Source organism: Plectropomus leopardus, chromosome 8 (genome assembly GCF_008729295.1).
Source record: "Plectropomus leopardus isolate mb chromosome 8, YSFRI_Pleo_2.0, whole genome shotgun sequence".
Taxonomy (NCBI): domain Eukaryota; kingdom Metazoa; phylum Chordata; class Actinopteri; order Perciformes; family Serranidae; genus Plectropomus; species Plectropomus leopardus.
The window spans coordinates 20713054-20740957 of NC_056470.1; the positions used below are offsets into that span (position 1 = coordinate 20713054).

At 40.0% G+C, this 27904-nt stretch overlaps 3 protein-coding genes across 3 annotated transcripts in view; 1 reads left to right on the forward strand and 2 right to left on the reverse strand.

The window, feature by feature from the left end:
• kcnd3 (potassium voltage-gated channel, Shal-related subfamily, member 3) overlaps positions 1 to 4187 on the forward strand; it is a 144924-nt gene extending 140737 nt beyond the window's left edge. Inside the window, exons 7-8 of the mRNA XM_042492007.1 lie at positions 1845 to 2104; positions 3630 to 4187. Of these exons, the coding sequence (XP_042347941.1) occupies positions 1845 to 2104; positions 3630 to 3804 (435 nt within the window). The 3' untranslated portion in view covers positions 3805 to 4187. The remainder of the gene's footprint in view (positions 1 to 1844; positions 2105 to 3629) is intronic.
• Positions 4188 to 6913: 2726 nt separating this feature from the next.
• LOC121946448 (5-hydroxytryptamine receptor 1-like) lies at positions 6914 to 10895 on the reverse strand. The gene is made up of 3 exons (XM_042491011.1): positions 10886 to 10895; positions 8257 to 9317; positions 6914 to 7193 (listed from the first exon to the last, which is right to left on the reverse strand). Exons 1-3 carry the CDS (start codon positions 10893 to 10895, stop codon positions 7044 to 7046), a joined length of 1221 nt encoding a protein of 406 aa, XP_042346945.1. The 3' UTR covers positions 6914 to 7043.
• A 1068-nt stretch (positions 10896 to 11963) lies between these two features.
• ddx20 (DEAD (Asp-Glu-Ala-Asp) box polypeptide 20) lies at positions 11964 to 27075 on the reverse strand. The gene is made up of 11 exons (XM_042491857.1): positions 26870 to 27075; positions 23453 to 23547; positions 21737 to 21905; positions 21521 to 21635; positions 21185 to 21327; positions 19206 to 19344; positions 19009 to 19067; positions 17490 to 17572; positions 17266 to 17371; positions 15347 to 15448; positions 11964 to 13305 (listed from the first exon to the last, which is right to left on the reverse strand). Exons 1-11 carry the CDS (start codon positions 27063 to 27065, stop codon positions 12158 to 12160), a joined length of 2355 nt encoding a protein of 784 aa, XP_042347791.1. The 5' UTR covers positions 27066 to 27075; the 3' UTR covers positions 11964 to 12157.
• Between the last annotated feature and the right edge of the window lie 829 nt (positions 27076 to 27904).

Consider the following 27904-nt stretch of genomic DNA (forward strand, 5'->3'; position numbering starts at 1 on the left):
TTTTTCAACACTGTATGTTATAACATGTTTCACTGAGTTGGACCAGCATCAGTGCAACCATGAATCACGATCCAGGCTCAGCTGGGGGATGGAACAGGGGATCAGCAGAACCAGGGCAACAATCCAGGCGCAACCATTNTTTTTCAACACTGTATGTTATAACATGTTTCACTGAGTTGGACCAGCATCAGTGCAACCATGAATCACGATCCAGGCTCAGCTGGGGGATGGAACAGGGGATCAGCAGAACCAGGGCAACAATCCAGGCGCAACCATTATCCAAGAAATCTATAAGATAATGGAGCGCAAATGATCCAGAGAAAAAGTTGTTAGTGATATGCAGTAATACGACCAAGTCTGAGCCAGCCTTAATTATGAGTTCAAAGAGCAAAGTCTGAAGTCTATTCTTGAATGTGGAGACAGCATCTGCATCCCAGGAAGATATTTCCACAAAAGTTCAGCCTGATAGCTGACGGCTCTGGCTCCCAATCTACTTTTGAGGAATCTAGGAACCATATAAAACCAAAATCTTTAGAGTACAGTGCTCTGGTAGGATTCAGGGAACTATGAGCTCTAAAGGATATGACAGAGCCTGAACATTCACAGCTTTGAAAGTGTATTCCATCAAAAATCATGTATATAGTCATAGAAAATGTCATAGTATAGTGTGCCATCAAACATCATGAAAAAACACCACAGTATAGTGTGCCATCAAACATCATGAAAAAATGGCATAGTAAAGAATGTCAACAGAAATCATGAAGAAACATAGTAAATTATCTCATCAAAAATCATGCAATGTCTTAAAAAATCCTGAAGGAACATCATTATGTTGTAACATTTAAAATCCTGAAAAATTTCGGAGTCTAGCAGGCTGTTAAAAACAATTAATATCATCAAAGTATATTTTAAATTCAAAAATTTAAAAAAAATAGATAACATATTACGATAAATTATTTAATCAAAAATCAATTTAAAAAGATTATAGTATGCTATGTCATCAAAAACCAATAATCAAAAAATCATTAAATGATGTCATAGTATACTATGACGCAAAAAATTATGAAAAAAGTTGGAGTATACTTTGTCAACAAAAATCATCAAAAAAAATCATTGTCTTCAAAATAATGATTAAATACCATAGTATAGTATGTCATCAAAAATCATTAAAATAAACCTCATAGTATTTTATTTAATCAAGAATCATGATAAAACATCATAGTATATAGTATGTCATCAAAAATCATTCAAATGCGACAGCATCATACATTGTCAAAAATTATGAAAAGAAAATCATAGTATGTCATTTAAAAAAATCGTGAAGAAAAGCCATGCGTTAATGTGCCACCAAATTTAATTTAAATAAAAGAAGAATACACTACATTATTAAAAATAATGGAAAAAATGTCTTATTATAGTATGCCATAAAAAATCATGAAAAAACATTCAAGAGTAATATGTCATCAAAAATCATTTAAAAAAAACTTGATAGTATAGTTTGTCTCAAATTTGCAAACATGCCACAGTATCATAAAAAAAAAAAACATAAAAATGAGCATAGCACAGCATCAAAAATCCTGAAAAAAAAGTCATCATATCGTATGTCATGAAAAATCATGAAAAAAGTGTCATAGTGTAGTGGGGTTATTTCATCAAAAATCATGAATAAACATAGTATAGAATGCCATCATAACTAGGCCATGGCTATGGTGAAGGGAAGACATGCAGGCAACATATAGGCAGGATGTGTATTGCACCGTGTTATAAATATAGTTTTAAATCATACTTCTATTTTTATGACTGTCTCGTCTTTCTCTCTTTGCCTGTTTTCTTCACCTTTGTAGAACCATGAGTTTGTGGACGAGCAGTATTACCAGCAAAGCTACCTGGAGGCGGGGCTGCAGAATTACCCATCTCGAAGCCCCTCCCTCTCAAGCCAAGATGGCGTAACGGGCACGTGTTGCACCCGCCGAAGCAAGAAGCACCACACCCCTTTACCAAATGCCAGTGCTGCAGCACACATGCAGCCTTTGACACACACGCACACACACCAACAAGGCTTGCAGGAGCTCAGCACCATCCACATCCAGCCCCTCAGCACCAGGTGAGCTCAGGAGTTACAAAGGACAGGCCAAAAAAACACTAATATTCTTCAACTTGTGTGATGTTTGATCCCCACTTACTCTCACACAGCTACGTATACACTGTATAGTAAGATGTGAAGACAAAGAATAACTTACTTTTCCTGTCTGCTTACGCTCCCTCAACCTGCCTCATTAAGATATTTTGGAATCTGGATATAAAATTCAAGTCTCAGTTATCAAGCTGTATGTTCCATACTTCCCAAACCCATGGATTTTTGCAACAAAAAAAACTCTTGGTGGTGGAGTCCAGCTTAAATAAGTTTAACTTGAGGTTCAGTTTTAAATTGTAAGGTTTTAGCAAAAAATGCACATTTTAGAAGTACTGAACATATGGCTGGGAACATGAGACTTCAATTATACTGTACAAGTTGTGCAAGAATGTTTAATTACATGTTTTGAAGTACTTTTGCTGTTGTTAAACTTAGTCTCCAATCAATCATAAAATCAATGTCATTTTAAGAGGAAACATGAGAAAAACAAAGTTTTCTCCACAAATTCAGAGTAGCAGGGCACCACTAATTGATATACAAATGGTCATTATGTGGGTAAAGTATTCTTTTAAAACTGCTTGAAGCTCTCTGTTTTTCAACAGCCAGGGTTTACTTTGTCTCTCCGTTGTTAAAGTTTGTTTGCAGGAAACAGATGCCCAGGTTCATTAGTGGCTGAAAGCTGTGTAGAACAGATTTGGGTGTTGATTCTCAGTGGGTTTGACACTACAATCAACACTTTAACACTTACACCTGGGTTTTTTAAAGCTCCATAAAAATTGTTGTCCAATTCACAGTAATTGTGGTTTTAGGGTTGTTTGTTCAAGTGAACAAAGGATTATGTTTCGGTTAAGGGCACCTCCAAGATTGTGTTGTCCATTGGGGGGAAAAAAGCAACCTTGACCTTGAAAACTAGCTATTATAAGAAATAGGAGGGTTTCTCATTACCTTTTTGTCTTCAACCAGAACTGGTCTGAGACATAAACCAAATTTCCATAAACAGTAGCAAAACTCTGAGCAAAATGTTTCTACAAGGGATGCATGATAATATTTGGTACATAATCTGTATCAGTAGATATAGGCATTAAAATTAAATATTCAAATCAGAAAACATGCTAATAATATCTGCACATCATCAGTATTGGCACATATTGGCCTTAGAATAAACTATAGGAAATGGCCAACATGTTTTTTCATATTTTGCACCATGAATGAATATAACATACAATGAAAACCAGTGTATTTCACATCTCCATCTTCTGATAAAGTGTCTGAATGCATGATATGATGTTAACTGCACTACAGAAGAGATCTGATACTCACTAAAATCAGGTGGGAAAAAATTGGATATATCAATATTGGTATCAGTTTTTGGCCAAATGAGTTGTTATATAGCAGCATATCTGATATCTGTAAAAAAAAAATGCAATTTGTGCATCCGTAGTTTCAACATAGAAAAATTATACTTAATTTTGTCTTCCCTCTTTCCTTCCTATAGCCGCTCCAGTCTGAACATGCGAGTGGACGAGCCAGCATCCCTGAACTGCCAGGGCAGTCAGATCACCACAGCAATCATCAGCATTCCCACACCACCAGTGACCACCCCTGAGGGCGATGCTCATCTGCCCGCAGGCCCTACTCACCAGAACGTTGTGAAGGTGTCCGCACTGTGAAGACTAGAGTGCAGGCGCATCACAAAGACAGAATAAAGACTCATCGAGACAGACTGAGGGACAGAGGAGCACTGGGATTGATGGAGGAGAAGGCATTCAGAGTCCTGGTCCGGTCGTGGTGGAGCCCGCCCTCTGCTGGTCATGTACTGTAATGACATGGACTCCCTGTACAGGCAGAGGATGGCTTTTAGATCCAACATATTCATGTTAGTGGTTGCAAGTGTGTGCGTGGGTGAAAGAGTGGAGAATACATGTAGGGAGTCGTTTTAGATGAGGAAGCACCACCCAAGTGTCAGAGATGAGTTCCCAGAGCAAGTCATGTGTCACTGTGCACAGAGCACCTTTTTATGATTTTGCTTCAGTTTGAGTCTTACTGTCTTTTTTTTTTTTCCCCCAGGAGATATAAAGAAAAAGTGAGAGAACTGAAATGGAAAGAAAAGAAGATCAGAACTTTTTTCCCCACCAATTTAACCCTGCCCTTTTTGTTTTGTGTCCTCTTGGCCCACTCACCTGTTGATAGATAAACATGGCACCGTTCCTTTTCAGGTCCAATACTGTTCCACTTGAGTGAAAATCCTTTAAAAAAATCAAACATGGTAGGTGTGTCTGTGATGGCGTTACCAATGAGTTTCATATTTGTGAATGAGTGGATGTGACTTTTTGCTAGATAGAGGAATTGTGATGTTCTGGATAGGAGGAATGTGCCTGTATGTGTGCGTGTGTGTGCGTGTGTGTGTGAGAGAGAGAGAGAATGTGTTTGTCTCAGTTAATTGAAAACTTGTGTTTCAATTTTCCTGGAAGTCTCTATGGCTCAGTATATGGTATATTTGACTAGCTGCCACTCTGTAGGGTTCACTGTACACATTTCTGTCTGAAATTCTCAGCTACAAGCCTTTTACACAACATGTGCCTGTTGCTCGAGTTAAAAAGAGATTTATTTGTTTTTATAGTTTTCTTCTCTCCCTGCTCTTTTCCCTTTTGGCTGCTACAGCCCGACAGACCTCAAATAACTCAATTCTCTAACAAAGAAACCAAAAAAAAGTACATTTTGAATTCAATTCACCACTATTAAAAGCACAAGGTGCTGGCTGAGAATTTCTGACACAAATCTGTCCTGAGCCTGGGTTCTTTGTGAATATTGTTAATAGAATATTTTGTAATATTTGACCATCGTTTGGCAGAACCAGTGAAGCTGTCTTCTCGTCTCTCTCTTTCTCCCTCAGTCTGTCTTTCTTTCTCTCTCTCTCTCTCTCTCTCTCTCTCTCTCTCTCTCTCTCTCTCGTTGTTGTCCTGTTGTATCCCTACCTCCTGTGTGAACAACAGTATGCTTTCAGTAGTCTTTATAGCTGTCAACGTTTTTTCTTCCCCAAACTCAGCGGGCATTTTTTCAAAGTTGTTGAGTATGTGTACTCTATGTGGTTAGGAAACTTGATGTTTGTACTTTTTGTCCTCCTTGGTGTTTCAAAAGGATTTTATTTACTTTATCTTCGGGAGAACTTAAAAGCAGGGAAGTCTGTTGTAACGGTGACTACAGAGAGGACATTGGATGAGCCATCCACAGATCTCTGTCACCAAAAACACGCGCTATTCTGTCTGTTCTCTCAACTCGCAGCCCCGACATGTAACATTAGTATTACCTCTCATCAAATCCCATCAAAGTTGACCTTTGTAACTATGGACGGTGACCTTTTAGCTCTGCTAACCTCCGCACTGAAGCCTCCCTGTTGGCCTTTTTCATCTTGAATGTCATTCTGAGTCCAACAGCTACACAGGTAGTTAGCTCTGTCATTAGGTGGATGAGACCACTGCTCGGGTTTCTCCAGTGCATTGCAGAGAAGTTTCAGTCACAGCAGACGAAGCACCAATTTCTGCTCCACATAGATGAAATAAAATGTTGATCAAGAGCACACGGACAGGGCTAGAAAAGCATTAATATATCAGCATACTGTCAGTATCAGCCAAGAGCATATTTCAAAAGCAATACTGGAATTGGTTTAATATCATGTCTGCCCATATGTAGCTGATGTGAAACTTTCTTTTCCGTAGAAGTAGATTAACACCAGTCAAACGAGCAGGAAAAATATATAATGGTCTTTTTAAAAATGTGTTTAATTACCTTAATATGGAGACATCTGAAAACCAGTTTTACACATACATTTGTACGAAGACTTACAAAAAAAATAACCACATATCATTATCATCATATCAGCCAGTATGGGTGGGAATATATAGCATAATTGGTACCATATCAGTGCATCACTACACAAGACCCCAAGGTCCCTTAGACTCCTCTGTTGTGCTTTAGTTCCCTCTGATCCCAAAGTTAGTACCAACCCCCCAAAAAATAATAATAATAATATAAAAAATAATCTACAGAGTTGGAACAGGATGTATCACTATTGCTGGTTCTTTAGTAATATACACAGCAACAACAGCGGCCTAGAACCCAGTATTAGTTTAGTCAATGCAAATTTAACTGTAGTAAATAAAGAAGATAAGCACAGACAAGCCGAGCTTTTTTTAGTGTAATTCTAAAAAAAGGTGTTAAAGACATTGACTTCATATTCACAGCATCAAGTGTGACATTTAGAATCTAGTGAAAACAACAAGGGTATGACATAGGTGATGGCAGAAGTGAGGTTCCCTGTATTTTTTTGTTGCTAGGACAGTGATTAAATGTGAGTTATTTACTGCTTCCCTGTTTCAAGACAGGTTGTTTTGTGTCAGCTGCACTTTCAAAACGACACAGTTTGAATTATTATGTAAGCATATCTCCGCTCAAAGTGTCAAAGGATTGCGTTTTTACTTACAAACAACAAAAACAGAGGTCTGTGATTGTGTTTGCCTCTCTCTCTTTCTCTGTTACTTCCTTTGATTGTCTTTTTTTTATGTGCTCAGTCAGTTTTTCCTCTCACTCTTTGCTTTGCCCTCCTATGCCACCTGTTGTTGTTGAGACTACTGCTGTGCGTATCTTGTCAGGTGTTGGATATTATTTATGACCTTGTCTTGTGTCCCGACTGTGAAACGCCTGATAAAACATCTATATCTGCCACAAATATCAAATCTGTGGGCTCTCTTCTTCACCCGTCTCTTAATCACTGTGTGTGTGTGTGTGTGTGTGTGTGTAAACACTGAACACAAGGTCGCAGCGTGTGCACATTTAGCTTCAGTGGTATTTTCAATTCCCCAAAGTGCAGTCCATGTGACCCAGATGTGGATAAAGTATTTAACCTTCAGATCTACCGTTTAAGGGGACACCCGGGGATGGAGGAGAGGAGCTTGCTTAGTTCAGAGCGGAACTGTCTGGTGACTAAAGTGTAGATGAGGGGATCCACTGCAGCCTGCACACAGGTCAGCACCATCGCCGACGTCTCCAGCTCCATCAGCAGCTGTGGGAGAAACAGGAGAGAGCTTAGGATAGCACATGAACACAAAATAACATCCAAAATGTTTTTGCAGGACAGCGATGGTATGACCTGTTGCCCAGATTAATTATGATTTTCATTAATCAATGATCTATTCTTTTTTTTTAATACTTCCATCATTACGTATAAAATGGAAGAAAATAATGGCTACATAATTTCTTAGATACCAAGTTGATATATTTGTATTGCTTGTCGTGTCTGACAATACAAAAGCAAAAGAGATTCAGTTTGATTATTTATGTTTAACTTAATTGTCAAAATGCACTGATTATATTGATTAATCAACTACTATGATGCATTTTTGCACTATGACAGGACACTGAGTGATCACAATTAGGGCTGTGCGATATGACAAAATATCTCGTCTGATGATAAAAAAGTTATCATTTCATATTATGCTCTATCATTTATTTAGTTTACACGTCTGATAAATGCTTTGATCTTTGATGCATTTAATTATAACATTACTTTATTTACCTTTACTATAACAGTACTTTATTTAATGTAACACTTCACTTTATTTAGAATAACAGTATTTTATTGAACTATCTTACCAGTAGTTTATGTAACTTTACTTTAAGGCAGTAGCTACTTTATTTGTAACTGCAGTTCACTCATTGATTTTTTGTCAGTATTTTACAGTAATTTAGATTTCAAAATATCGAAGTGTGTATGGTGATATAGCCTGAAAATATTCTGAGATCATTCTAAAGCCATATCGTCCAGCCCTAATCACAATAATAAAACTGTGTGCTGTGCAAAAATATCTTAATTTTTTGTTGTTGCTAACAATACTGATTTGTCTTTTGTTTGGTTTCTGTGGTATCATTTTGAGGCTGTGTTTTTGCTGAATTATTTGGAAAGCAGTTTCTAATATTGTGCACAGTTCCTTTGGAGGACAAATCAGAAACCTCACAAAATACAAGCATGTATCGTGTGACTGTTAGGTTGGGTTGCATTACATTGTACAGGGTTTCTGTTTTTCAAACAGAAAAAATGGTAAAGTGATATAAAAAGTTCCACTCACCTTGTCCGTGTCTTGCCAGGAGACGACGTTTATCAGCAAAATAACCACCATGGGCACCCAGGAAAGCGTGAAGGCAATAATTATGTAACCAAAACGCTGGGCAAGCTTCCCCTCCATCTGTTTCTTCCCCCGCTCCCTGGCTCCTGGGGTCAGGAGACAGACTGCTCCCACAATCTCTGGAGGTCTCATCGGGGCCCCTCCTGCAGAGCCTGCATAGGGAGCGCTGGCTTCTGCCACAAGGAGCACCGTCCGGCGGGGAGGCAGCGGGCTGAAGGAGCCATGCGGGGCTGTCCGTGGTGCTGAAGCGGGGACACTCAGACAGTCCCAGGCGTGCTCAGACACCGTCGGCCTCAGCTGGACTCCCCGACTGAACACTTTCTTCCGGTGCTGTCTTACAACTCTGAATATGCGCACGTAGTGGACAACAATCACAGTCAGAGACAGTCCCCACACCGGGACCAGCACGTAGGGTCCAAAAGGATCCGAGTATTGAAGACGCTCTTCTCCATGCCCCCCGAGGTGCGGACGGCAGAGCATATAAAAAAGCGCCTTTTTGGAGAGGGTCAGAGAGATTACAGCCAAAATGAGGCCACATGCCCAGATGGACAGGATCCACAGACGGACCCTAGCTTTCCTCCTCTCAGTTTGGAAAGGGAACGCGATGGCCTGGAAGCGCTCCACACTGATGCTGACCAGCGTGAGCAGCTGGACACAGCTGCACAGGGCGTAAGTGAACTGCTGCAGGGTGCACACAGACACCGACACCTGGCTGTCCTTCCTGAAACGCAGAAAAGAGAAGAGAAGCAGCGGGGTGTCCACAGAGCACTTCAGGAGGTCACTGGCGGCCAAGCTGACCAGCAGCGCGTTATTGAAGGTCTGCAGGCTCTTCGTCCTGAAAACAACCCAACAAACCCACAAGTTCCCGGGTAAACCCAAGACTAATGATAAGGTCAAGACCGTGCAGTTAAATGTGAAAAACACCGTGTCCATGTGCGTCTCATCATGTGCGGTGGTTTCATTCCAGCATGTATGCACGTCCATAATTTCACCACCGGGTTGTGCTTCCGTTTATGAAGTATCTTTAGAAAAAGATCTCCTTGGTACATGTCAGACAAATTATTCTGCACCTACTAGAAATCATGAGCGTGATTGTCTAGCCTGGCAGACAGGACCTCCAACGAATACCCAGGAGACAGTAGGCAGCTTAGGATGATTACCAGAAGGTCTTTTTTTGTGAAACTGAAATACAAAAACAAAATAGAAATATTACAGCCGTGATGAATGTAACTCCCCTCCACCCATCAACAAGCAAGAAAACATAAACAAGCTCCAGAAACACAAATACACACCATCATGTGCTTGGACTACCACCAATCAAAGGAAACAGCTGGCTTAGGCTTTGCATGAACGCTAACCTAACATTGAAAATGCCACAGACAAACTAACACAATAAGCATTACCATTAAGAGCAACTGTTTCTCACAAACTAAAGCCTCCCCCCATAACTACAGCAGGTACGTGTCATAAGGAAAGTAAGTGTGAAAATCAGAAATCAAACATTACTTACAGGCATATATTCTTCAGGGTGACCAAAGAAAGGTGAGGGAGTAGTTGAAAAAACAGCAGCTACACACTCTCTCTGTGTAAACAATGAGAAGTCCACATGGCCAGGCAGCGCAGCACAGCGGATAGGTTCGTTAGAGCTGCGCCTCGCATGGACGCGCACGAGAGCAGGCGGCCGCAGCAGGGGGCGGTGACAAAAAGCTGCGATCAAGTCAGATTTGTGACTTTTGCAGTCACAGAAGTCACAGAAGCACCCACATCTTGTTAGATTGGATTCCTATTCATTTCGATCTGATCATATCCGTTCATCAGTCTGTTTACAGTCTCCCAAGTATTGTATTGATGGACAATGTAAACTTTTCAAATATTTTACAGGAGATCTGTGATTTCTCTTCACATTTCAGCCCTCATTTAGATGAATTCTAATGTATATCAGCATTATATCATTTAGTTATTGAATATAAATCCACTGAGCGCATCTGTCACCCTCAAACTACATCAATACAAAAGAACCATCATCACAGCTCTCAGTGCGCATCAGTCAGACAGCCTGTGGTCAGGCCTTCACATCTGTACACGTTATTTTACTGACCACCAGTTGTGCTGTTTAATGTTTAATCCTTCTTTTCCCTCCTCCTTCAAAATAATTAAAATACTATACAATAAACTCTGTATAGTTCATGGTGAACGTATTTAGTCTTTGTGACTGCAAAACATCACCACCAACATCATCAGTCGCAACATGTACGCAGTTAACAGAAAAACCTCAAATAAGACAAATAAATTCCAAATCTCTGAAATTCAACAAAGGTAAAAAAAAAAAAAAAAAAAGTTTATCTGACAGTTCATATTGATGAGTCAACATCTGAACCAATTTGATCAGCTAAGAGCCAGTCGTTAGCAGCCGGTACAGAGCAACTGCGTCGTCTGGCTCTAAAATCTGCGGCCGCCTCGAAACCGCGAGATTATCGCCAGTCCACTTCTGCATGACGTCAGAGCAAGTCGAGCTGGGGATAGGGCATGGATGTACAAACGCATCATGGGCTTGGGTCGGACACAATCTAACCGGCATGCATTGTTCTTCGATCGCCGAGGATCGGTTCTGCGCAGAACTGGGTAGGCTCGAACGAACCTTATCTCATAAAAGAGGCGGCACAGAAATGTACCTCCTGATTATAGTCCACATCAGTGTACAGCAGCAGCTCCGGGTGAGGTGAGACATTCACCTTCACTGCATAATGATGATGTCAACTGGTGACATAGCAGATGGTAAAATTAGCTGAAGAGGGCCTCTGGTTTTAAATTAACTTTTGTTTTGCCCAGCACTGATTGGTTGAATGGCCACCGGTTGATTAGCCTGTAATCAGGACCATGTTGAGTTGTCTGACCTTGCCATGCCCTGCTAAAGAGATTACATAGAGTAAATTGCACAGTTTGTGCCCCTTCTGCAACGCCCTCTTTAAACATCAGTTATGATGAATGGCTAGTGATGTGGACGTTCTGTATTCTCTTGAGTTCAAACATACAAGAGAAGATATTATTTTGGATGACGACCTGCTCCCTATATACAGTAGATATAACGGCCCATTTTAAGGTAACAAATACACAATGATTCTTATTTTCAGGTGATTATACACACTGATGCCAGTGTCATGATCCTGGTCGACACAACCCCATTGTTATGAGTCATGCTTCCACTATTAATATACACATGGGACTCTAATCAACACCTACGAGATTTGCATGTAACATCACATGCTATCATATATTGCATTTATTATATTTTATGTCTATCACTATTGTTATATTTGTTATTGTTACCATTATTATTGTGCATCTCTCCCCCTCTCTTTTTCTCTTTCTCTTTCCTTTATGTCATTACTGTCATTTAATTATTTACAACATCTATTGCACATCTGTCCATCCTGGAAAAGGGAGGAAGGAGTCGCTCTTCCTGAGGTTACTACTATTTTTTTCCCCGTTACAGGATAATGGCCTTTATAAATAAAATTGACTTGACTTGACATGACTAAAGAAAACATACTTATCATAACCATTTCTGCCAGTATATCCCCGTAAATCCTACACACTGTTCAGAGCATGTGGGTGCACAGCTGTAACAGAAGAGGGCTCGGACAGACATGTTCCTCACTGGTAATCTATTAGAAAAGTAACAGATTCATTGAAAAGCATACACTCAAAAAAATTAAGTGCAATGTCTTAGACAAGAAGTGCAAACATAAGTACTCATTTTTTACAGTGGACACTCAGACACATTTTCTCACTAGAGACCAGCATGATCGGGTGTCCTTGTACAGAAATGACGTGTACAGGCACGTCAGTGTTTCAGCAGTTCTTCCATGTAGACGGCATTCATACGATAAGCTGCCATCCAGTTGTGGGCCACACTGTAGTAGCTTTGGTAACCTTGCTCTTGAGAAGGCGACATGGAGGCATAGTAGTCATACCAGGCTCTGTAGCTGGCTCTCCAATAAGTTTCAGCACTCCATTCCTCCTCCTCCTCCTCATCCTCATCCTCCTCGTCATCATCATTTTGTTCCCTCTTTTGCTCTCTGTTCATTTTCTCTGAAATCTTTCTGCTCTGTTTCTTAGTCTCTACTTTAATCTTTCTGGATTCATGTCTTCCAGCCTGTGTTGGAGCCCCCTGACTGGGATGCCTGACTGGTATGGATTCAGAGTTCTCAGGTTGGGATGAAGCCCTCTTGCTTGGTGCACAGACTGTCTGATGATACAACTTGGATGCAGAGGAAGAACATGCTTTGGATCTAGTGGCACCTCCCTTTGGTTTGGACACAGTGCTTATTTGTCTTGCTTCAGTCGGAGGCTCAGTAATTGCTGTGTATTTACTCCCTCTGGTCTGATTTGTCTCGTCATCTTCGTCAGATTGCAAGTTTGAAGAACCAGACGCTGATCTTTGTTGTGAAAAGTCAGATTTCCACCGATTTTGTTTTAAACTTTGAGCTGAGTCATCTGTAAGTGTGAAAGACTCTCCATGCCCATTCTGAGCATTTGGGTCACCGTCCTCTCCACCTCTGAACTCCCTGATGACCTCCACGGATCTCCCCAACCCTGTAGTAATGAAACCGTTGAAGTCCCGCTCAGCCTCCTCAAAGGTCACAAACCTCGGCTTATAACTCTTGAATGAGCTGAGAGGAGGGATCTTTGGCAGAGCGTCTTGCAGCTCTTTGCGAGTCGGCACTGCCTGAGGAGGACGCTGTGGGAGTGTGTCCTTTGCAGGAGATACTTCTCTAGGATTCCATTCATCATTTTCTCCCAGGTCGTGTGCAGGTTGGGTCTTCTCCGAGTGCCTTTGACCGCCATGCTCCAGAGCTTGATCTGCAACGGACTTGGCACGCTTCTTCTTCTCGGTCCTTGAAGAGAGCAGGGGTAAGGGGCCTGGAGCGGAAGCCTCGGTGCAGACATCCCAGTCACACGTTTCATCCATCAACCCAGGCTCTATGGTAGCTGACAGGACAAAAGACAGAATGGAAATTATTTTTCCACAATCCCATTAAATGAAATGTGTTATTTTTAGAGGTTCTATATGTAACTTTTTAACAGTAGTTTCTTTTTTTTGGAATATTTTACTTTGCTTTTTTGAAACCAAACATATTAATAAAAAACATAACCATCAAATGGCAGTACAAAGTAAACATGACAATAAACAACAAACAAATCCAAAATAAAAAAAATAACACCATGCAGAATGACAACTAAACATGCCACATCAGTGCAGTGTAGATTACTCAGGCCTACAGCTACCTGGCTACGTAAGCTTGCTTGCTCAGATTTGTTAGTTGACAAATTACTTTTCCAGATAGTTTGATACATGATACTAACTTACGTATTATGACTTAATAGAGAATAGGCAACAAGTCATGGCACAATGCATTCTGGGCACACTTGGGTAGACATCTCTCCAAGAGTGATAGAAAACAACCATGGACCAGTCCAAGAGAAAGTGCAACATACCCGACCGAGAAAAGCTAAAGAGGGAAACAAAAGACTGCTACTCTGAAAAATTAAAGGAATCAAACTGCCTCAGTCCATATGAACACAAGGAGTGTTTGGGTTTTTATGATTTTAATGAGCTACCAAATGTAACTTTTCCGCAAGTGTTTTCATACCTTGATTGTGGATTGTGCACCTACACTTTTAAGAAGTCCAGAAATGATAAATCTCTCGAGGCCCCTCGTTAAATTACAAATATGTATATGGGTGCAGGCCTTGCAGATTTTCAGAGTAAACAACCAGAAAGTTGCCATTAGCACAAAGGTAAGTAACCTAGTCACCACACACAAATACACTTCTCTGTCGCCACTTTAAACTCAAGAAAAAATCTTTTCTAGTTTTTGTCACGGTGATCAACATTAGCTGTAAACACGTAGGGCATACTGTTAGTTTTTTTTTCATTTGATGCTATTAACAAAGACAGATAACAGCATTGTTGTTGTTGCTGCTACTGCAGCTGTTATTTCTGCAGTGTTTACTCTAGTTTCCATCACAGTGATTAATGTTTACAACATGGACGATATTTTGATGGTTTTTGGGTTTTTATAATCATTCCTTTGATACTTGTAACAAACAAAGAAAGATAGCAGCAAAGGCATTGTAGTGGAGCCAAAAGTAACTACATTACAGTCAAACTTGTTTTTACTTAACTTACCTGTGTGAAAATTTTGTGAACGCATGAACAGATGTGTTGCTGCAGGTGATGTATGTTCATCTTACAGCTGCTGCCCATGCCATGAACGCCTCTTTGTTAAGTGGCCGACCTAAGATTTATTGTTTTGCTTCCAAGCTAAAAAGCAGAGAAAATCGCACTCCAGTTTCGCACACTGAACGGTTATGATAGCTGATAACGCAGCAAATGTTCACCATTCCACTGAATACCTGGATGAACTCAGCCTGGTCTCTACGGTAACTGCTCACTACCACTGACATCACAATCCTACTCTCTACAAAAGATGTAACAGTACCACATGCTTTCAACTAGCCAAGCCAAGCATGCTGTAGCGACAAACAAGCTAACCCTAACCTGAGTTAACGTTAGCTCTATTTTAGTTTTTCTACATGGTTATTCGCTGGTAATGTCAGCTGATAATGTAATGCAAATGTGAGATTCTAAGTATATATACATACAGTACATATCCTTTTTTTAACCTGGTAAAAGACTTATTGACATTTAAAATCTCTTTTTCAGGAGCGACCTGGCCGGAGGGAACGCTCCAAATGAAACATAGAAACACTGCAGAAAGCAACATTATTCTCAGGCTTTCTATCGCTTGATGACTTTCATTCATGGTCAGTCTTTTGTTTGTCATCGTTTTGGCCGAGGCACATGTGCTCGCTCATGGCTACTAAGTACAAGCGTCAGGGTTCTGACTTCAGTTCGCCGACAGCCTCAGAGGTTTCAACAAGAACAAGGATTTTCTGGAAGTTACACACAGAACCTTTAAGGGGAAGAAAGTTACAAATACTTCACAGACGTGTGGGTGGGACTCACATGGCAACGCAGATAAACTCAAGCCACACTTCTGTGCAATGGCCATCATCTTGTTCTCCTCCTCACCATGGCAACAGTAGGTCACAGCCAGCCCCTGAGTGCCTGCAAACAAAATATAATCCTGATGAAAACCGATTCACATAATAAGAAGGGATAAAAGAGGGTGTGTGAGTTGTGTGTCCAGGGATGGCAGGTGCGCACGCACACACACACACACACACACACGCACGCACACACGCACGCACACACACACACACACACAATGTGCTCAAGCTAAGCTTATGTTACTCTCTGTTTCCAAGACAACACACAAGTTAAGTCACGATAATTATGATTAAATGCAGATGATTAGGAACCTATTGACCTTGCTAGGTGGGCCCACACTTGCTAATACTCCAGAGACTCAAACTAATCTTCAAAATGGGGTTTAATGCAGTCAGGAAGCAAATCAAGTCTGTCTCGCCTGCTATGCTGCTCTGAATTAAACAGTTTTTACACAGATAATATACCACCAGGATAGAAACTGATACCTGTGTGGGCTGAACATCAACAGCGGGTTGTCGGTTTGTAATTTTTCTTAACTCTGCAATTTTCGGAAAATCTTTGAAACAGTCTCTCTGAATAGGAATGTATGAAACAAAACACAGCATTTTGTCTTTTCTTTTAACCGCACACAAAAATAACATTTAGGCCATTTTAGTTTTGGTTTTGAGTCAGATAGACATGAAAAATGTGGACTAAAGACAGGATAGACGGTTTGGATCTGCCCACTCCAATGACTTTGGGTTGACTGATATTGAGCCTAATTCAATCCTTTGTTTTAGGTCAGCTGTCACTCAAAATGTTTTTGGAACAAAGGCTTTAGCACAGTGACCCAGAATGCAGCCATCATTAATTCCTCAATTTTCTGTCTCCACTCCACTTCACTCTGCATGCTACCTGCCATGTAACACCACACGCCATAAATAACAGCAAAACGCTGTTTATTTTTGTTATTTACTGATATTATGAGCACTCGTTTCAGCTCAGAATGAGTTTCCTGTCATCACTGACACATGGTGTTTCACCATGGAGGACAGAAGGACAGTGGTCTGTCACACTCACCACCCCACTGCATGTGCAATTAAAAGCCCTGCAAGCAAAAGTCAGTGAGAGTACACTAATGTATTAATGTAATCCGCACAAAAGATGTACAGACGATGAAAATGAACTCTCAGGGGGATACAGTTCATTCAGGTAACAAAGGCTGCATCGAAGCAACTAACACTGGAGAATACTCTCTTAAAGGGAGGGAGAAATTTACTTGAGACAGCAACAAGGCCAAAAACATCAAAGAGAGGGTTTGCAATTTTATACTTTGTTATTCTGTAAAAAATAAAATAAAATAAAAACATTACATAACCGCTTGGATGCAGGGCTTTTTTCCTATTACACTGAAGGGCTATTCAGGTGTCATGCATATACACTGGGTTTATTTTAATAACTTTAATGTACTTGAAGAGCAATGAGGTATCGGTTAGAGATTCTGTTTTGGCAGACACTCAATATTAAATGACTCAGAGCAGGATCAGAGGCAAAAAACTTGATCACGACATCCCTTAAAATGACATTATAGTCAGGTGGTATTTTGTTCTTTAGTGATTGGTTAGAGAAATTGTGTTTCCCTCCCCCAAGGATTTCTAAGTGGATGTAATTTGAAGCTAAAGAGGGAAACAGACTGTAACGAGGTGACAATTCTGTCTGGTATCAAGATCGACTGTGTAATAATCATGATTCTCGACAGCCTCTCCCCTTACTAATGCTATCAACTATCTTGGCTCGTCCCACAAAACATGCAAATACAGAATATCATACATCACAACTTGCTTTTTATTCTAACTACTTGTTTCTGTTATGACCAAACAGTAATTGAGACTAACCGAAGCGGCCAGCCCGTCCGATTCGGTGCATATACGTCTCCCAGTCCTGCGGCACGTCCAGGTTTATCACCAAGTTTACTTTCTCTGCATCGATACCTCTGGAAGTCTGACAGAGAGAAAACAACCAGGATTAAAGAACAGAACCTGATCATAAAACACGAGCCTTGTATAACATTAATAATACATGTGTGATATATGGAGAAGTGGGAAAAAGCGTGTCTCACCAGATCTGTGGAGATGAGCACTCTGCACTGGTACTGCTTCAGTTTTGACAAGGCCTCCAGTCTCTGGTCCTGACTCAGTCCACCTGCACATATCATCATACAAATCAGATCACATAAACTGAAATCAGCTCTGCTAACACAAACAAATCAGAACTTAGTGTTGTCCTGTCTTTAACAAAAGGGAAAAATCACAGACATAATGCCTCAAGAATACTTACAATTAATTTGTTTTTTTGTTTTTCATTTAATCAATTAAAGCTACAGTTGGTAACTTTAATAAAAATAACTTGGTCATATTTGTTGAAACTGTCAAAACATCCACAGCATTACATGAGACAGACATTCAGAGCCGAGGATTCTCTGAAGACTCATTTATGCTTCCTTTACGTCCAAAAACAGAAATGTCTGTTTAAAATATTGTTAACATTACTGTTCATATACAACCAGGCGTCCTTTATGATAACACAGGTATGAACTGACGGCACAACACAGCAAAAGTTTCACTCAACAACAAACAAGGCGACGGTGAAGGATATTGTTATATTGCACCTTTCAACAGTGGACTGTGAGGCCACTGTTGTGGACAGAAAATTATTTTGACTATATTACTGATTCGCTCCATATGCTCCACTCCACTCCATTTCATTTTTTTAAATGTCTAAACCATCTCTTTCAGTCATATCTCACTTGAAACTACACTGCCCCCCACGATCTCTGGTGGTACTGCTTAATTTCATATCCATAAGCTTTCTGAAATTATGGATGGAAAAACCCAGAGAGCAGAGATACAGAGATATGCAATGCACATTTCTTTCCTAAAATGTTTTCAGAAACATATTTTAGTGTACTGTTTAGCTATGAAATGATAAAGTTTGTGACCGCCATGTTGGATTCAGATAAACAGAATACAAAGCTCTGCCCAGACCAGCTTTTTCATTTTACAGCTTGATGATACACTAAAATATGTTGCTGCAAACATTTGAGGTGAGAAATTGGTAATGCAGAAACAGAATCTCAATTCATATTTGATCAGCACTGCCTAGTTTAACAGTTTGACCACAGTTCACGAGCAGTGACTGACATGATTGACAGCTGCATTAGAGACTTCTCGACCTTGATTGGTTGTTTTTGCTGTGTGGGGGTCACTTTTAGCAAATTCAATATAAGCACTACATGGAGGAACATTATTTTTTTACCGATTATCTGTCTCATGTACTACTGTCAGAATATGGTAACAGTAAATATGATGAAAAAATGTTTTCATAAAACTTAGCAACTGAAGCTTTAATTAATACGTTAATATGAGATGTCAAAAATATTGGGCCTATGACAAGTTACAACACCAAGCGGATGCCCGAAACCGAAAAGTAGACCAATTATAATTACACAGAAGACATAAATCAATTGTTTGATCATTTTCACTTAGCAATTTCTTAACCTATTTTTCCAGTAATCAAATGACAAACCAATCCATTTACTCTCATTTGATTTATCATTTCAATACTAAAGTCCCTCTCACCTGAGATACAAACAGCAGGTAAGCCTTTGGAGGACAGGATGTCTGCCAGGTGCTGAGCCCTGTGGGAGCAATAAACAAAATTTCTCAGAGACACATCATCAATTTTCAGATCTAATTACGGAGATTTTATTTTCTTGCTGATAAAGAGGATCAACATAACCTATGAAGATATGATAAGCAATAAAAGTGTGTGTTACCTTGTGTGTAGGTTGGAGAACACCAGGGCCTGGTTGAATGGGATTTTACTGAAAAGCTCCAGCAGGTGCTGCACCTTCTCCTCGAAAATCTTGTGCGGTAAAGGATGGGACTGCACCAGCTTGTAGTACTGCTTCAGACCTGGCAGGGGGGGCACAAGGACAACATAGCAAGGAGAATATCAATGAACTGAAAAAAAAAAACCTGAAAAACATAAAACACACTTTTTTTAAGGGACGAGGAAATCATCCAGAGTGCTTTTGGCTGAATGTGTACACAGCTGCTGTATCTGTCAGTATCGATGTTTGTTTTCTCAAACTCAAAACAGGCCATTTTCAAGAAGTCACTTACAAACTTCAACGGAAACACAAGGCCCGAATTTGATTCTGTCAGAGAGATGAGTGTTTTCAGATGTTAGTCTTTGTTAACGGTCAATCACCTCACAACCTCAGGAAGAAATAACATTTTCTGCCGGGACATAACCACTTTAAACATGTCACATTACAAACTTCATTATCCCGTCAGTATTGTGTTATGAGGAGTCTCTGTAAGCCACAACAGCAGTAAACTGCAGACACTGTGCAATTCAAATATGTAAAGTAACTACAAGGATCTTTCATTTTGTGCAGATTTGGGCAGCCACTGTGGGCAAAGGGGGCTGTGTTTCCATCAGCACCACTGTGTCGTCTCTTGATCTGGCTAGTGCGTGCATTTGTTTTGGAAGCATAGCTGCAACTATTAAATTATTAATCAACATCTTAGTGATTAATCAAAAAGTAAGCGACAGATTAATCTACTCATGCAATAAAAACAATCATTAGCTGCAGCCATATTTAGAAGCAAGTGAAAAAAAGGCACAACTTGTTCCTTATACTATTTTCCTTCTCAAACACTCTATTTGTAGATATGTATGATTACTGACTGTAATATGACAACCACCAACATAAATTCATATATTAATGTAAAACCATGTCTCACAATAACTTTCATAAATATAATAAAAATATTACAGAGATGTATCAAAATCTTGCAAATCTCTCCATGAATGATCGACCAAGGTTAATTTGTGTTTTCACCCGAGCTCTACATCTGCTCTTTAAGGCTTTTTTTGCTCTTCGTCTGTGGCCCCTTTTACATTGCCTTTTCAAGGCGGAAATAGCATGCCGTTATGCCACCTCACAGTAGAAAAGTGTCGCCCCATGTCTCCCATTCGTGATCGCAGAATTGGGCAATAGAGTTGCCTCACCTTTAAGCCAGCATTGGAGGTAGTAACAGATACCGTAACAGTGTCTGTGTAAAAGGGACAGATGGCAGGAGGGGACCATCGGCTGGACAGGTGTGAGGTTTCCACAACGTGTCATGTTGGTGACCCACCATGCAAGATTTAAAAAGCAGCTAGAAGCAGTTAGCTGCTAACTCAAAGAAGAAGAACAGCAGCTGAAAATGTCCACAAACTGGGAAAACAATGAGATTCGGCAGCACCTCACCATCTAAGCAGAGGATGAGATCAGCTGCCATATAACAGGGGCAGCAAATAATTGTTGTTGCATATCACCGTTATGTTGTATAAAGCACTGCTAACACATATGTTATATGTCACACAAGAAGCTAATGCTATTGTGTTAAACATCACGCCTTTTCAACCTCTTTTGCTTCTGAAATGCCAGCATGCCTGCTAAAATCACACAGCGGCACAATGCCGCCGTTTGGGCCCGCGTAAAAATGCAAAGACAATGTGATGAAGGAAGTATGTAGCGACCCTGAAGTGCGACCTTTGTGTTAAAAGGCCCGGCAAAATGTAAACACAGGCTCTTCCTGTCTGCACGTCATAAAGTGTCTCACTCATGTTATCGTTTGTTTACGTTCAGCAGGTCATATAGAGGCTTCAGTATTACATTGACACCGTTTCATTCATTGATTTGCTTCTTCTTTTTTTCTTTTTTTATAACAATTACTTCAGCACACCTGACCAGGGTCTTACCTTTGAGGCCCATGTCCCTGGGATTGAGTCTGACAAAGGTGGGCTCTCTCATGTAGCGGGTAAGGTGCTGAGCAAGGGATTCTGGGTAGGTGGCAGAGAGAGCAAGCATCTGTTTGTTCACCGGCAGAGAGGAAAAGATCCAGCTGAGGAGACAAGCGGAGGTGATGGGTGAATTTCAGCTTGTGCATTTGTGTAAACGGGCATGCAAATTATGATATTTCATTTATACAGAGTTGTCATGAAGGGCTCCAGTCTAAGTACTCTGGCTGAATAACAACACAACCCTTCTGCAGCATCGTATCATTAAATAGGAGTATGATTATAGATGTTTCTTACTTTATCTGTTCCTGGAAGCTGCCCTCCTCCAGCAGCTTGTCTGCCTCATCCAAAACAAACAGCCTGATGCTGGCGGTGGATAACATGCCCAGCTCGATAAGCTGCTTGATACGACCTGCGTACATAACCAGGAGCATGGTTACAAAACACAAATAACATCCCAGCGGTTACATAAATAGGTAATGCCTCTCTATTAAATGTCAATTGGCCTCTTACCAGGTGAGCCCACAGCTACATGGCACTTCTTCAGATGGGTTTTGTCCTGACTCACGGGCCGACCCCCGATGAAAACGTGGCACTCGAGGCCCTCCATTGCACAGCCTATGGCCATCACCACTGAGTGGATCTGCACCGCGATCTCACGTGTAGGAGCCAGGACAAGAACCTGCAGGAGGAAGAAAGTCAAAACAACTACTTAAATTTGATTGGGAGCAGATAAACAGAATGGGGTGTTCCCAATCAGTAAGACCCCGCTGATAATAAGATTGTACTAGAATGCATCTAGTTCATCAATAAGACCAGCTGCAGCACTGTGTTATCAATAATTAACCCGCTTTCATTTACAAATTTGACACTAGGCAGCTTAAACTCATCAGATTAAGACCCTTTGAACCAAACTGATTACTTCTCATGACCATCTGTTGCTGGCAAAATTGAGCAGTGATAAATTTCAAAATAAAAGTTTTGTTTCATTTGCAGGGATGAGCAGTAACATGTTACAAGTAATAAACACAAGTTTTTCAAGTAGTTTTTTTTTTTTTTTTTTTTTTTTAACAAGTACTTCACTGCTGGAAAGATGGTCAGGTTTATCTATGCAGTGGAAAGGCACAAATGCTTTTATTTTTCAATTGGTGCTACATGACCAGAGAAAACAGAGAAAAAGGGCTGTGGTATTTGAGTCGACTCAAGAGGTAGAAAACCTACAACAAACAGAATGCACAGCGCCGCATAGGACTCACATTACGTCACTTCACTCCTACTGGTGGGTGACATAGAGCAAGCTTGGATGTTTTTCCACAAGAAACAATATGGCAGCCTGGTGGTAACAATTTATCTCAAATTACAGTTAAACAATAAGCTAAAAAAAGGGTTTTAGGCAAGAAATAGGCGACACAGTAACAGAGCTGAGGTTGGGTTTTTCTCTTTATCCGCTTCTATACTCTGTGTGTTTGTGGTAGCAACATTCGGAAGTTGTATAATCTGTAGTTCGAGCAACAGCGTCAGAGCCAACAACTGAGTTGAGAGATAAGATAAGCAGGGATATCTGGCCGCTGAAAGTACCCACGCTGTTCAGATACAAAGCTGGTTGGAAATTGATGAACCATCCTTTTGACCTTTTGACCTCAGTGCCATGAAGATGGAGCAAATTCCAGTGACAATCCCTGACCACATCTGGCCACACTTGTTATACCAAAATCCAAATAAAGACAAAAGTTATATGATGAAGTGCTTGCTGTGCCTCCAAAAAAAACCCAAAAAACACTGAGATCCCTGCTTTTAATTTCCACAAGCACATAACTGTAAGTTGCACATACTGTAGGGTAAAATATGGCTAGATGACATTAGCTTTGTTTTTTAAAGAAGGTTATTTAATATGTTCGTTCTGAAACAGTTTGGGAAAATTAAAAAAAAAAAGGATTAGTGCTCTACAAAGTATATCAACAAGTGCTGCTTTTCTCATTATTTTGCACTAGCCCACACACCCTTAAAAAATATGAACTCTTAGTCATTTATTAACCAGGCGCGTTTTTCTTTAACTCAGCTCGTTTTTATGGGAGTAATTAGACTTTTACTTGAGTATGGATTTTCAGTGCTCCACCCACCACTGTACAACATGCCTGAAAACTGATCATGACTGAACTTTACAGTACATGCATCACTGAGCTTAAGGGAAAAGATACAGCTCTCCTCGACCGGAGTGAATCTGCTCACCTGAGTTGCAGGATTCTCCAGGACCAGAGAGTCCAGTGCGATGGTGCAGAACACGCACGTCTTCCCCGTGCCAGATTTGGCCTGTACAATCAAATCTGAAACAACACACAGATAATGAAGGGCTGCACAATTATTCTGAATTATCACAATAACAAATCACATCAATGCTTCACCATCGAGGGTGCCCAATCTGCTGCATCAAATCAAGTGCCTCCTAACCACAATTAAGCTGTCTGGACAATCAGAGGAATTAACTTCAAGAAGACCGTGATTAAACGCTCTGCTTCACAGCTGCGGAAAATGTGCACGTGGAGAGTAACTCCGTCTCCTACGTAAGAAAAAATGATTTTAAAGCATCCATGTACAACAAATTGTTTTTATACCCGATTAATCAAGGTGAATACTTGTGATGACAATATTGGTGGTTACAGTAAAAGTGTCTGTTTGTCCAGATCACAAAAAATGTCACTTTGTGGCCTGTAGACATGCAGAGAGTGATATTTTTTTTCTGCTGAGATATCATAATTGTTTTCAGTGGAACTATTTTCTACCGAGAAGTAGTCATTATGAAAAACATTGACAGCATGTTTTAAGGAATATCCAGACTAGCGGTCGACAGATTATCGGCCTATTATCGGAGACGATATCTGGCATTTTGCCAAATATCTGTATCAGTGTTTTATTTTCAATTCAATTCAAATAACTTTATTCATCCCACTAGGGGCAATTAGAGCAGCATGTCAACAAACTACAAAACAAACCCACTCAATAAACACACATAGCAGCTTTCACAATATACAACAAGTGCACCAGGAGCCAAGGACGCAAGATAAGAAAACAGTGTATGGGTGTATGGCACTCACAGGGAATTTAGAAGTCTGACCTCCGAAGGGATAAAAGATTTTGAATGGTGTTTTGTTGAATGGTGCCCCGGGGAGGCCAGGATACTTTGTGCCTTCCGTAAGATTTGCCGATTACAGTAGGTAGTAAGGTCCCTTACGCTCCACTGATTTTAGAGCAGATTTTTACAATACTGTTCAGACTGCTCCTGTCTTTAACTGTCAGGCTCTGAAACCAGCATATAAAAGAAAAACTTCAAAGACTCTCAATAAAAGATTGATAAAAATGACACAGGGTGGCTGGCTCTGACAGAGAAGGAGCTTAGTTTGCAGACGAGATGAATTCGTCGCTGCCATCGCTTCACAACGGCCTCAGTATTCACACCAAATTTCAGATGTTTATCAAAGATAGTGCCCAAATATTTATAAGAAGAGACGATTTCCACATTGTCATTGTGAAAGATGCTCTCTGCAGCAGCACCCCTGCTCCGTCTAAAAATCAATGATTACTTCTTTGGTTTTCGATATGTTCAAGTCTAGGAAATTGTTATCACACCATGAAATAAAATCATGTTTCCATGGTCAGATACTGGACCTTGGATAAGTGATAACAATGCAGTATCATCATTTTTATGCTAGCTGATAAAATTACTTCATAAAAAAAGTGTGCATATTACACTCAACCAACACCAGGAAAGGCAGTCTGCAAAACATGCAAAGAAAGTGTCGGCACAGGAGGAACTTATGCTTAAAACCTCAGGAGGCTGTTTTTATTTATTCATTTTTAATTTAATTTTTCACTGAACTTTATAAAAAAAATGCCGGGAACTGTATTTTCTGTTAGTCCAATAGTCCTAAATCAAAAGTTATTGAGTCTACTAAAAATGAATGAAATACAGACAGTGCACACTGCTGGGCTAACACACAGTTTGTTATTCATGTAGCCTAGGTTTTTTTAGGGATTGTTCGTTATTTATGAGAGGGGAGAGTGTGGTGCAAAATGGAGAAGGTATGACAAATCATTTTTAAGCACTGGGGAGGGACTTTTTTTTTAAATTTTGGCTTAGGAGAGTGCCACCTTTTAATGGTTGTTTATTTCACCACCGATTTTCTGGTTCTTTAAAAAAAAAAAAAAAAAAAATGAGGTGCCATGTAGCTCAGGTGGTAGAGCGGGCGCCCAATGTGCAGAAGTTGTGTCACTGCCACAGTGGATGCAGGTTCAAATCCGGCTTTGGCCCTTTGCTGTATGTCATTCCCTCTCTGTACCCATTTTACGCCAATATCTGCCTTATCAAAATAAAGGCAAAAAACCTTTTTAAAAAAGTCAAAATTACTACTTTTTATTATAGCCAGAAACTGTAAAAAGAGAAAATATTGATGGATTTTCAAATTTCCCACAGTCCCTCAGCACATTATGTGAGATGAACACTTCAGTCAGGAAAAAAATGGAGGCTTAAAATAGTGATGTTTCATTAAAATCTATTTATTCTACATGTCTCATTTAAAATGTTGCCAAAAGTAAACCGTTTGCATTAACTAACCAACAACAAGAGTGGGAAAAACCAAGGCTTTTATTTTTCAACTCCAGCACTCTCCAACTTTAAACTTTCAAAAATCAAAGTGTAAGATTTTAAAATCAAACAACTGTTTTATGGTAGAGGGAGGGTCATACGTTTTCCCCTCGTCACTCGGGGAGTCTTAGGGAATAATATGTGCAGCTTCAGGGATGTTAAAAAAAACAGGTAATCACCACAGTTAGAGATGTGGCTAAAGATTGTGTATTTTATTTCGTAAATGCCTTTGCATTAAATTAATCTGGATGGAAATAGAACATTTCTTTAACTAGATCAAGGGACGGGTTCAACTAGAAAAAAGACATGTAATATGCCTGTATGAAAAATCTGGACTTGATAGTCAGAAAAAAAAAAAAATATATATTTTTTTTTAAATGGGAAATATTACATTGATAAATGTAATACTGGACTCAAAAGAAACCCAAAATATAATAATTTCAAATATAAATAGAACATTATGTCCAAAAACTACACGGACTGAAAGACAGCAAAAGCTAAGAAAACACTGGATATTTGTTATTTGTTAAACATTTGTGTTCGATACTTTGGTCGATACCCCTGTGTAGGCCTATTACTCTGTCCTGCATGTTTTTTTTCTTTGTCTTGTTTTGTTTTTCTTCTGTTTTGCTTGCATTGTCTTATTTCCTGTTTGTTACATGAGTGAATCTGTAAATATGCTTGAGCCATGCATGGAATGAATGAAAAAAGCGGGGGCAAAGATAAATCACGAACAGTCCCTTAATCATGTCAGTTTTTCTAGGAGTGTAATTTGGGCTGAATTAGCATGAATTAGCGTAAGCGTGCAGTTAAACAAAAAAAAAAACCGGAAGTTCAACTCGATCCATAAAGTCTGCAACACAAACGACATCACATGCAGATTTAGAGAGCAGATGCAGCCAGTCAGCTCACATGTTTGTGCAAATAAAAAATACATCCGTGAACTGTGAAACACACACACACACGCACACACACTTCACTCCACACACTCAGCTTCATGAACCCACCGAGTCCGCAGCGGCCCAGCGGGATGGCCTTCAGCTGGATCGGGGAGGGTTTCTGGAAGCCTGCGGAGGACAGTCCGTCCAGCACGGCCTGAGAGAGCAGCAGCGAGCTGAACTCGATGCCGTCCGACAGAAGCACATCATCGGTGCGTTTTCGCGTTTCTATGTCGTGAGCTGCTTTCCTCACGGAGGCCGCCATGTTGACTGTTTACCGCCGGAAACCAAACTCGGCTGCTTTAAAGCGCGCGGGTGCGGCCTGTACCGCCCCCTGCTGACCGGGAGGAGAGCTGACCCGTCCGTCTACTTCTGAACTGTGAATAAAACTGGAATTGTGTTTCAGGAAATCGTTTCAAAATTGTAAAAGGACCGTCAGACTCCTAATTTGGGACATAATGATATTAAAATTAGTTTTATACTGGCGGAATTAAAAATCGGATATGATGCACAATAGTTATATTATCCTATGGTTAAGCAATTTATCCACAGATGTAGGTTTTTCAATGCCAGACCACTTTTTCTTGTATGAGTTATTAAAATCAAGAAAGCACTGGAAAGTACAAAGACCAAACAAGCCTTACATACTTACAATAACATTCACCCATTATTTTCTCCTTTTTTGTTGTTGTTGGATTTTTTAAAACTTATTTTATTGCTATTTAATTTATTTTTTTTAATCTATTTTGCACAAGGGCTGTGGCTTTTTTAAGTATACAAAAAGAGAGGGACAAAAGAAAGAAAAAAGTATGACATGATATTAAAAAGCTTAACAAGCTTAACAGAAGTGTTATTATGTGATTGACAGAAAAATATATATGTAAATGATTTCTGTGCAGCAAATTTAATTTCATTAATGTAATGAAAATGATGCAGATATTAGAGACAGAAGGGTGAAAACATGGAGCCTGAACTGATGCGATCTTCCCTGCTTGAGCAGCACAATTAGCGCCAAAAACGTCTGCTGTAACACTTTTTTCTAAAGCTGTGACCTCTGACCTCTTTAAAAAGGGGGCACATTCAAAACCAAACAAGCCTATTCAT

Bases quoted from the DNA above. Each gene is read 5' to 3' on its own strand.
- LOC121946448 (XM_042491011.1), bottom strand. The intron at 7,194-8,256 runs GTGAGTGGAACT...TTTCTCCCACAG, and splicing joins CCTGGCAAGACACGGACAAG to CTGCTGATGGAGCTGGAGAC.
- ddx20 (XM_042491857.1), bottom strand. From the start codon at position 27,065: ATGGCGGCCTCCGTGAGGAAAGCAGCTCACGACATAGAAACGCGAAAA. The intron at 21,328-21,520 runs GTAAGAAACATC...TTGTCTCCTCAG, and splicing joins AGCTTCCAGGAACAGATAAA to CTGGATCTTTTCCTCTCTGC. The intron at 17,573-19,008 runs GTGAGAGGGACT...TGATATGTGCAG, and splicing joins ACCTGCTGTTTGTATCTCAG to GTGGACTGAGTCAGGACCAG.